The sequence below is a fragment of the Miniopterus schreibersii genome, assembly GCF_964146895.1.
Source record: "Miniopterus schreibersii genome assembly, chromosome: 12".
Lineage (NCBI taxonomy): Eukaryota > Metazoa > Chordata > Mammalia > Chiroptera > Miniopteridae > Miniopterus > Miniopterus schreibersii.
The window spans coordinates 71920985-71931758 of NC_138112.1; the positions used below are offsets into that span (position 1 = coordinate 71920985).

The following is a 10774-nucleotide window of genomic DNA, read 5'->3' on the forward strand; positions in this document are numbered from 1 at the left end:
CCCAAGGACATGGACAGTGGTGGGGAGAGGGACTGGGGAGGGGGAAGGAACGGGGTGGAACGGGTCATTGGGGAGAAAAAGGGACATCTGTAATATTTTAAACAATAATAAAATTTAAAAAATAAAAAGGCAAAAAAAAAGTTCATTTAGATCTTAAAAAAAATTTACATGTGATTTGGTCAAGAGATAATTTTCATGACATCTGAGTCAGGTCAGCTTTTTTACAACTTAATAAAAGGATTGTGGGAAAAAATAAATTAGTAAATAAAGCCTTTGCTAAACCGGACACTTTTAGTGAGGATGACTTGCAGGGTAGTAGCGAGAGGAAAGCAGGGGAGAGAGAGAAACATTGATGGTTAGAAACAGCCATCGGTTGCCTCCCATAAGTGCCCGACCAGGGATCGAAACTGCCACCTTTCCATGTGCTGGACGACACTCCAACCAAATGAGCTGCCCGGCCAGGGCTATAGGGCAACATTTTTATCAGAAACTGCATCTCTGGCAGAGCTCATGCTCATCAGGGTAAAGCCGGTAACTTTTTTCAAACGTCGAATTTTTTTTTTAATGAGCGCGCAGATAATTTCCGTTATTGCCTCCGTCTTATTAAAAGTCTAAGTGCTGTCTTATTTCCTCACAACTTTGTCTCCATTTCCCTCATCACAGCTCCCATGTCCCTGTTAAAGGTTGGCAGCAGTATTGAGGTTAGAGTTTAGATGAATTAGAACTATTTCTAGGAAGAGGTATAGGGAGTGTCTTATGTGGAAGGCAACTTTCTACCCTGTATGATAACAGACTTAAGTCTGGTAAAATGGACTGCTTTAATCATTGTATATAATCACTCTTTATATAAGGGAGTGTAAGGTAAAGTGCAGCCGTCTCTGGGCTCTTAGAACTTGTCAGTAGTACCAGCGGTCCTAGCAGCCTTCCCAGAACCATGGCGGGATATTGGTAACGTGCATTCCTGGTGTAAAACAAAAAATACGCAGTTGGGAACCGCACGTATCTGATACACATTTTGAAAAGTTCTTAATCAGATTTGTAAGGAGGAACTGGGGCTTATCTGCTGGGCCATGCAGTGTGTTTCTTAGCCAAAATAGTCCGTGGTGTGCAATGTTTCCCATAGAAACAGGCTGGGGTTCAGGTTCTTAGACAAGTCATTTTCCTCTAGCCACCCCCTGAAGCCACATCCCTGGGGCCCCTTATACTGCCTGTGAGGCCCCCCAGGGGAGAATGGACTGTCCATCGCAGGCAGGTATGAGCGCGTGCTGGGAAGTGTCCCTCCTCCCGTTAGGCCAGGTGTGCATTTGACTTGGCCTTGCCCTTCAGTGGGCTGGTAGCAGCTAATCACTGCTGGGGTTTCACCTCCTTCATTCTTATAGGTACAGTGTTTAGGGCTGAAAGGAAAGTCCAGTTGTTCTGTTCATCTAGACTGTTTAAGAAGAAACAAAGTTACCATGTTAAGTAGTGGTCCTATGTTAAGTACTTGTGTATACGCAGGATGTACGTGGTGAGATTGGGTTTATAGTATTAGGTGCATTGTTTCTGTTTAGGAATTAACTTGCAGAGACTCCAGGGCTGCTTGGGAGACAAAGACACACTTAGGGCCACTGCACTTAGTGACACTCAGGTTCTCTTTCTCCTGCTCATGGAGCCCCACTCTGGAAGGCTCCCTTGGACTGAGTGGGTGCTGTGGCAGGTGTGAGGTGTGAGCCTGTGCCTCGTGTGACCACACTAACCATAACCGCACGCTGTGTTTGCATGCTTCCTCGGGCGAGCAGGCAGCGTGTCAGGAGCACAGAGGCTGGACTCCGCCACAGTCAGGACTTACTCCTGCTGAAGCCTCCGTGGTGAGTAGAGAGGAGCGTCGTCTGCAGCTTGTGCCCCGGCTGTGGGCCGGGAGAGCCGTTTCAGTTAACTGAGGAACCTACACCTGGAGATGCAGGAGCCTCGGCACACAGGGGTGGTTTTGGGGCTGTGTTTGCAGTTGGCCACGGAGGTGGGGTATCCCGGTCTTTAAGGGCGGTGTGTACTCCCACTCTGTCTACACCTGGGACCGTTGGCTTATGTTATGTGTCTGCTCATGTCCTTGTTGGGGTGGGAAGGCAAGAGGCAGACACAGTAGGAACATGAACTCGGGTCTTCGCTGGCTGCTGCCCGTCGTGTGGAGCACCAGGTGCTGGTCCCTTTGCAGTTTGACCTGTGTGGGTGCCAGTGTAGTCCCCAAGTCTTGGTGCCATCTGGTGGTTATAAATGCACATTCCTGAATGAGACAAGCCCTGAAGCAGTGTTTCAGGAGGCTGTGCCATGGTGATCTCGCTGATTGCCTTTCTATTTATTTTTTTCAATCCTCATCTGAGGATATTTTTTCCCATTGCTTTTCAGAGAGGGGAAGAGAGAGAGAGAGAAACACCAATGTGAGAGAGGCACATCAACTGGTTGCCTCCCGCATGTGCCCCAACCAGGGATGGGGATGGAGCCTGCAACTGAGGTATGTACCCTTGGCTGAAATCGAACCCAGGACCTCTCAGTCCATGGGCTGATGCTCTAACCACTAAGCCAAACCAGGTCGGGCTGATAGCCTTTCAATTCAGAGACTGGTTCTAAAAACAAAACTGCATGGCCATCACCAACATTAGTTCCTGAGGGACCCAGCCTTGCCTTGTGGGTGGTAGGTGGGCACAGGCCCCGAGTCAGCCCTTGTCGCCACTCTGAGGGCTGGATGGACGGTGCTGCTCTGCACTGTTCTGCTGTCACATCTCAGCTGGAACATCTGATTGGTTTCGTCATCTTTTTATTTTCTTTAAATATGTTTTGCTTTTAGAGAGAGGAAGGGAGACAGAGAGAGAGAAACATCCATCAGCTGCCTCCTGCACGCCTCCTACTGGGAATTGAGCCCGCAATCCTGTCTGGAACGAAACCGGTGACCTTTTGGTGCCCGGGAGGACACTCAACCAGCTGAGCCACAGGCCAGGGCTCGTCATCTTTTTTTTAAATTGGTAACTTTTAGACATTTACCAAAATGAAGCCAGTTAAGGAATTCTCTCACGGATATGTGCCGTCCTTGGTGTTCTATCCAAATTCTCGGAGCAGCTCCAGCGCAGGAGCAGGGGAGGGGGGACCCGGGGGAGGGCGCGGAGGGCAGCGCTCCTTTGCCTGTGGCTGCGGCTGGTCTCAGGCGCTCTCCTCTGTGTCGTTGCAGTGTACCCACACTACTTCTACAGGTGATGCTGCAGCGCCCGAGTCCTGCAGAGGCGGAGTTCCAGAGCCCAGGGGAATCCCCACTGTCGGGACCTGTGACACGGACCGAGATATTTTATTACAGAGTTTTTAATCAGTGAGAAATTCATGGATACCATGAAGAGAATATTTTAGAATTTAATGTTTCTTATATTTATGTAAACTTCTGCCTCCATTTATACAGTTACTTACCTTTCCGTGTGTGTCCAGGCCAATCAAGTCTGTTCTTGTGTCTGGTCTTAGTCTCAGATGAATGTACTGTAATGCTCGTGTGTATAAATCCTATGAACGATGTAGGGCTTTTGTAAATTATGCATTTACTGTAATTATCACTGTTTAATTTTTTAATAATAAACCACGGCAGAGAAGAGGCTTTCCCTGCGTCTGTGACGTGGTCCTGACACCGGGCGTTGGCCATTCGGAACGCCCGGCTGCACAACAATCATTGTGAAATGGGCAGACCCTTCTCCAGCAGCTGCTGCGTGGTATCGACTGACCTTGCTGCCCTTTTCTAGCAAGAAATGCCTCCTCCTGCCCCACGAACGTCTCTGGGTCAGATGTCAGCGTTCCTGACACTTGGGCTGTGAGAGGACGATCAGAACACTATGAGAATCTCGGCCAGCTCGGGCCTGGGGCCTGTCTCTGCGGACTCGGAGACCTTGTCTTCAGAGCCGCGCGGAGCCCCCAGCTGGGGCAGTTCATAGCTGGACAAGAGAAAGCGGGCGGGAGCTCTCGGCCTCCAGCTCTGCCCCGGAGGGTGGGAAGGCGCTGGCACCCCCACACACGAGGACCAATCCCGGAGGCCGCAGGTCATCGCAGAGACCTTGGTGCAGAGGTGACGCTCGGGCTCCTGAGAATAATGCCGAGCAACTAATAAAGGCCTTATTTTTCTTACTCAGATCATCGTTTTACATTTGTTTGTAAACATGTTGTTTTTAGGGTTTATCATGCAGCCATTTGGACGGTCTGCGTGGCCAGGGCACTTTCACTGTTTAAATGGCCATTGCACAGCCGCAGGGGCTGCGTGCCGATCGCGTGGTATTTATTGTGCAGCCGCTGCGGACGGCGACGGTGTCTTCACATTCGCTCTGCTCCCAAGCGACCTGTACAGCCCACTGTCGCCCATGTTTTTGTACTAACCCTTTGTGAACTCTGATTATGTAACAAAGTGTGTACAGCCCACTTCTGAGCTCTTTTTATCACAGTGTTATTTATTGCTTTCTTTCAATAAAGTGCTGAAGCCTTTCCCACTGCCAGCAAGCGTGTGGCCTACCCCCCCCCCCCCCCCCGCGTGCTGCGCCTGTGGCGCCCCACCCGCCCCTCGCTCTAGGTGAACAAATGCAGGCTTTGTCTTTGTGTGGAAACCTAGTGACAGAAGCCAGGGTGTGGGTAGGGTCAGGAGTCATCCAGAGGAGGACCAGGCGGTCCTGCCCTTGCTCTGGAGGCTAAGATGGTCTTGCCCATCCTAAGGGCAGCCAGGCCTTGAAAGGCCCAGAGACACAGGAGACAGGCCTGTGGTCTGAAGCAACATGGAAATGTGGACTTGTGTCAACAGTCCAGGGAAGGCTGGCTGGAGGCAGCCCTGGGAGACCTGGGAGAGCATGTGTGCACTGCTCTGCTCCTGCTGCTCTCGGGCTCTCTGGGTTCCCGGGTGGCACCTGAGCCGCCTCCTGCCAGATTCACGGCCCCTGGGAACCAGGAAGCCTGCTTCTCTGATGACTCAGGGCAAGTCCCGAGTCACGCACCAGTCCCATGTGGCAGAGGGGAGGGGACATGCTCGGTGGCACGGGCAGGGCTCCCCACACACACAGCAGGGCTGGAAGTTGGTTTTGGATGGGATGCCAGAGTGCTCGCGGGGGGCAGGGCCTGGGGTGTGGGCAGCGGACAAGGGGCCCAGGGGCAGCCCCACTGGCTCCTCAGCCTACTGGGTGGTGTGTCCCTCCCCACTCATCAGGTTGGGGCTGGTGGCTGACAGTCCCCTCCCCTCAGGGCCCTGTTGGGTGGGCCCTGCTGTGGTCACCTAGGTTTTTGTTTTCTGGTTGTCCCTCCAGGGCTGAGGAACTCCCCCCCTGAACGACCTGTGTTTTCTCTCTGGCCCGTCTGTCTGGGCTTAGCACGCAGGTCCCCAAGTGTTCTCCCTAGAACCTGCACTTGCCCGTCTCCTGCCTTGTTTGGGGCTTTTCCTATTTCTTGGGGTCAGTGTGAGACTGGAAGCCTTGGGGTGCTGCCTCATTCCCTCACCCCACCTTTCATGTTTCTCAGGAAGCCAGGCCAGCCTTGGGTATCTCACAGCTTCCGGGGACACAAAGTCGTGGTGGAATCATTAACTGGTAGAAACGTGATGTTGTGATTCCACTCACCTGAGGGCAAGGTCCATTTTTGTCCTACTGACCTCCTATCGCTGACACATATGCGCTGGATGGATGGATGAATGGATGCTTATACTGTCTGGGAGGGTTGGCGGATGAATGGAGGGTGGTGGGGGATGGGTGATGGATAGGCAGGTGGGGTGGGGGATGGGTGGATGGATAGGCAGATGGGGTGGGGGATGGGTGATGGATAGGCAGGTGGGGTGGAGGATGGGTGGATGGATAGGCAGATGGGGTGGGGGATGGGTGATGGATAGGCAGGTGGGGTGGGGGATGGGTGGATGGATAGGCAGATGGGGTGGGGGATGGGTGATGGATAGGCAGGTGGGGTGGAGGATGGGTGGATGGATAGGCAGATGGGGTGGGGGATGGGTGATGGATAGGCAGGTGGGTGGGGGATGGGTGGATGGATAGGCAGATGGGGTGGGGGATGGGTGATGGATAGGCAGGTGGGGTGGGGGATGGGTGGATGGATAGGCAGATGGGGTGGGGGATAGGTGATGGATAGGCAGGTGGGTGGGGGATGGGTGGATGGATAGGCAGATGGGGTGGGGGATGGGTGATGGATAGGCAGGTGGGGTAGGGGATGGGGGATGGATAGGCAGATGGGGTGGGGGATGGGGGATGGATAGGCAGATGGGGTGGGGGATGGGGGATGGATAGGCAGGTGGGGTGGGGGATGGGTGGATGGATAGGCAGATGGGGTGGGGGATGGGTGATGGATAGGCAGGTGGGGTGGGGGATGGGTGGATGGATAGGCAGATGGGGTGGGGGATGGGTGATGGATAGGCAGGTGGGGTGGGGGATGGGGGATGGATAGGCAGATGGGGTGAGGGATGGGTGGGTGGGGTGGGGGCTAGGCAGATGGGGTGGGGGATGGGCGGGGGGTGGACGGATGGGCAGATGCGCGGATGGTAAGGTGCTAGTCCTCTCTGCTAACTGGCGGTGACAGTCGCCTGTGGGTGAGGCGCGGGTCCCAGCGCTGACACTGACGGCGCGCCGGGCCCTGCCTTCCTCGGCCGGGCGCGCGGTGACCCGGGGCCCCGCTCGCGCGGTCTGCACGGGCGGCGCTGCTCTGCGCGCCGGGCGCTCGCCGCCGGGCTGCCCCGCAGGACCGCACCCGACGCACGAGCTCGCCCGCGCCACGTGGGCCAGGGAGGCTGCGGGGAGCCGGGCGCCCAGCTCGCGCGGCTGCCCACCCGGGGGGCGGGGCGTGCGGGAGGGGAGGGGCGGGGCCTCGCCGGGACCCGGATGCCCCCCGCCCCCGCCCGCGGAACCGGAAGTGGAGCGGGAGCTGGGAGCCCGGGAGCGGCGGGCGCGCCGGGAGCCGGGAGCAGCGGCCGGGACGGGGCGCGGGGCGGTGAGCGAGCGCGGCTTCCTCGGGGCCGGGGGCCGGGCCGCTTCCTCTCGGGGCGCCGCCGGCCCGCGACGGGAAGGAAGCTGCGGCCTCCGCGGTCTCGCCGCTCTTCCGCTCGCGGTTTCGGGCGCGGGGGGAGCGCGGGCCAGGCTTCCCCGGGCGGCGGGCGGGCGGCGGGGCCGGGGGCGCGGGGGAGGGGCCGGGGGCGCGGGGGAGGGGCCGGGGGACGGGCAGGGGTCCTGGGGAGGGCAGGGTCCCGGGGGCGGGGGAAGGGCCGGGGCCCGGGGGAGGGCGGGGCCGGGGGCCGGGCGCGGGGCTGCGGCCGGGGGCGGGGCCGAGGGGCGGGGGCGGAGGGCCCGGGGTCCGAGGGGTCGGCGAGGTGGAGGTAGGAAGGGGCCTCCGGGGAGGGTCGGGGCAGGGCCGGGCCCGGGCCTAGGGGGGCCGGGAGGCCGAGGGAGGCCCGGTGGCGGGGCGGGTCGCCCCGGGAGGGGCGCCGACCGGGCAGGTTTGGAACCAGGTCAGTGGAGACGCGGCGACGGGCGGCTCCGAATCTGGAGCAGCCGGGCGGCCGTGCGCCGGCGTCGCCGGGAAGGTGCTTCGGGGGCTTCCCGTGGTTTGTTTCCATCGCCCGAGGGTCCCAGGGGCGCTCGGTGCCCGGGGAGGGTCTCAGGTGAGGCCCCGGGAACGCGCCCGGAGCCCGCCGCGGCCGTGCCGGGCCCTGGGGGAGATGCTTCCCGGGGACGCGCCCCGGCTCGGGGGGCCCCCGGTGCCTTGCCAGGGGTCAGCCGTCCGGGTGCTGACCGCCGACCCCAGCCGCCCGCCGCCCTGGCCGGGGAGGGCCCCGCCTCCCCGCCCGCATTCCCCGGCCGACCGCGGTGAGTCACCTCCGGGCGCCGCGCGGCGACGGCCCGGCCCGGCCCCGTTTCGCTCTCCCCGGTTAGGAAACTGCTCCCAGGTCCGCCGGGAGCGAGGAGGGGCCCTGCCGGCGGCGCCCCAACAGGCCGGAGAGCCGGGGCCTCGGACTTGGCTTTGGAACTTGATTCCCCAGGAACTGGAGGTTACACCCCACCACAGCCGGCTTTCAGTTGAAGGATTTCGGTGGACTTATCTTTAAATTACTTCTGAATGGACGTAATTGAGATTCAGACCTTTACTCGCAGCCTTGGGTACTTGCTCAGAAAGTGGTTGAGTGAGTCCCGAGTGCTGGGTCGGCCTTCGGTGCAGAGCGGGACCCAATGTCCTGGGGCAGCCGGGCTGTCTGCGGAGGCCTGTCTTTCTGTCTTGTCAGGGCCCAGGCAGGTGCTTTTAGTAAACAGTAAATATGCCCAAGGCAGGCAGGAGGGGAGGGCGTCCCCTGAGTGACTGGGGTGCAGGGAATGGCCCTGGGCTGTCTGGCTGGTCAAATGCATGCTGGTTCTCAGATTTTCTGCTCCTCTGGCGATAGTGAGGTTAATGGAAAGCTAATTCTGCGTTTAGAGCATTCCTCTGTAGAGGTCTTTTCCCCTGTTTATATGACCCTGTGAGGTTACTTCACCCTTGCGGTTATTTCACCCTTAATTTGTACCTGTGACATTTGCAAGGAGGGTTTACTATTTGTGTGTTAATAGTGGGTGGAGGTGTTACCTTCTATTTGAACAGTGCTTTTTGGTAACAACTTTATCCAGGTATAATTTACATACCATGTAATTTTACACCCATTTGAAGAGTACAATTCAGTAGTTTTTAGTCTTTTCACAGAGTGGTATAATCATCACCACAGTGAATTTTAGGTTAATTTCATCACCTCAAAAGGAAACCCTGGCCCTGGCCAGTGTGGCTCAGTTGGTTGGACATTGCCCTGTGCACGGAAAGGTCACTGGTTCAATTCCTGGTCAGGGCACATGCCCAGGTTGTGGGGTTCGTCCCCAGTCAGGCCCCATATAGGAGGCAACCCATCAATGTTTTTCTCTCACATCGATGTTTCTATCTCTCCCTCTCCCTTCCTCTCTCTAAAATCAATAAAAACATATTTTTTAAAAAAAGAAACCCTGTAACGCTCCTCCTCCCCCCATTTCCTCCCAGTATGAGGCCAATCTGCTTTCTGTCTCTATATGATTTCCCAGTTCTGGACATTTCATAGAAATGGGGCTGTGTAACATGTGGCCTTTTGTGTCTGGCTTCTCACGCGTGGCATGTTTTCAAGTCACCCACGTTGTAGCGTGTGTTGGGACTTCGCTGCTTTTTATTGCCAAATAATACTCCATCGTGTGGATGGAGCACGTGTTATGTGTCTGTTACATAACCCGGCCATGCCGGTTGTTTCCACTCGGGCCTGTTGTGAACACTGCTGCCTTGAGCATCCCTGTGCGTGTGTTTGTGTGGACGTCAGTTTTCACTCCTCTTGGGTGTCCACCCAGGGTTAACCTTGAGGAACTGCCAACCTGTTATTTATTTTACGTTCCCAGCAGCAGTCTGGGGGCTCTGACTTGTGCATACCCTTTCCAGACTCGCTCTGCCTGCGCCCCGATGTTAGGTGCGCAGTGGTGGCTCCGGTGGTTTTGATTTGCATCTCCCCATGGCTAAGGATACTATCTTTTCAGGAGCGTAGTAGCCATTTGCATGTCTTTAGCGCAGTGTCTGTTTAGTCGTTTTTAAATGCGTTTGAGTCTCCTTTTTATTGATTGCGGGGTAAGAGTTCTGGATGTCTCCTGGATACTGACTTGGAAGTAGGTTCTCCCGTTCTGCTGGTTGCCTTCACTTCCGGGACGCCGTCCTTTGACTCACTGAGTTTTACGTTGCGTCCAGTTTACTTTTCCTCTGCTCGCTCGTGCTTTCGGTGTCCCCTGTTCGTCAAATTCAAGGCTATGAAAATCTGTGCCTTTGTTTTCTTGTAAGGGTTCAATAGTTTTAGCTCAGACATTTAGGCCTTTGATACACTTTTGAGCGAATTTTTGCAGATAGTGTGAGGTAGGGGTCCGGAGGCGTTGTCTTTGGATCCAAAAAGTACCCAAGGTTTTCATTTTTCAGTTATTTTTGAGATTTTTATTTTTAAATTTAAAATACCGAGAGGGCAATAAATTATTGTAGAACTGAGCCTGTCACTGGTGGCTCCTGGCGAGTGTAGGTGCTGGCTGGTGATAGTAGTCACGGCTGTGCCCAGGACACACGGAGCAGCCCACACAAGTCCGGGTTTCCAGAAGGGACTGGGGGGGGTGGGGGGAGGAGGAGCGAGTCGTGGGTCAGGAACTGGGCAGGAAGTTGAGTGTGGGGACGGCCAGTAGTGGCCGGTTCATGACAAGCTGCCTGTGACGGCTCGTGCTGGGAGCTGGGAGCTCTACCTGCTCTGCACGGCCCAGCAGTGCGGTGCCCAGCCAGGGCCGTGCGTTAGCTTGTGGGAGAGGCGGGGAGAGTGGCCCTGGGGAGTCGGAGCCTTGATCTCTGCACAGTAACCAGATCCGCATGTTGGAAATGCAGCCAGTTCTCTGTGCCCCGAGACACCCCACTCTTACGTCCCTGGAGCTGTCATGCTGCTGGGTTTCTCCTGGCCACGCATGATCCCTGCAGGGAGTTTTTCACGTTAGTATTCTGTAAGCTTGCAGGGATAGTTTTTTTTTTATTTTTAGCAATGCCATACATTTGAGTGAAGGGAACATGGAAACCTCCCGGGTTATAGCAGACGGGCCATGTGCTGGCAAGGGGGCGGTCTTGTCGGTTTGCCCAAAGAACACACACAGCTACACAGTTCTGGGAGCTTCTCAGTGTGTCTGAGAAGCCTCGAGCTCTTTGGTTATTAGTAAAATTCAAACCTTCGCACCCTGCTGTGAGATTTCTC

At 56.4% G+C, this 10774-nt stretch overlaps 1 protein-coding gene across 1 annotated transcript in view; it reads left to right on the top strand.

Moving 5' to 3' along the window:
* The window catches only part of PPFIA1 (PTPRF interacting protein alpha 1), a 62394-nt gene extending 57912 nt beyond the window's left edge, over window positions 1–4482 (top strand). Inside the window, exons 31-32 of the mRNA XM_081154767.1 lie at window positions 1779–1847; window positions 3200–4482. Of these exons, the coding sequence (XP_081010893.1) occupies window positions 1779–1837 (59 nt within the window). The 3' untranslated portion in view covers window positions 1838–1847; window positions 3200–4482. The remainder of the gene's footprint in view (window positions 1–1778; window positions 1848–3199) is intronic.
* Window positions 4483–10774: the final 6292 nt, after the last annotated feature.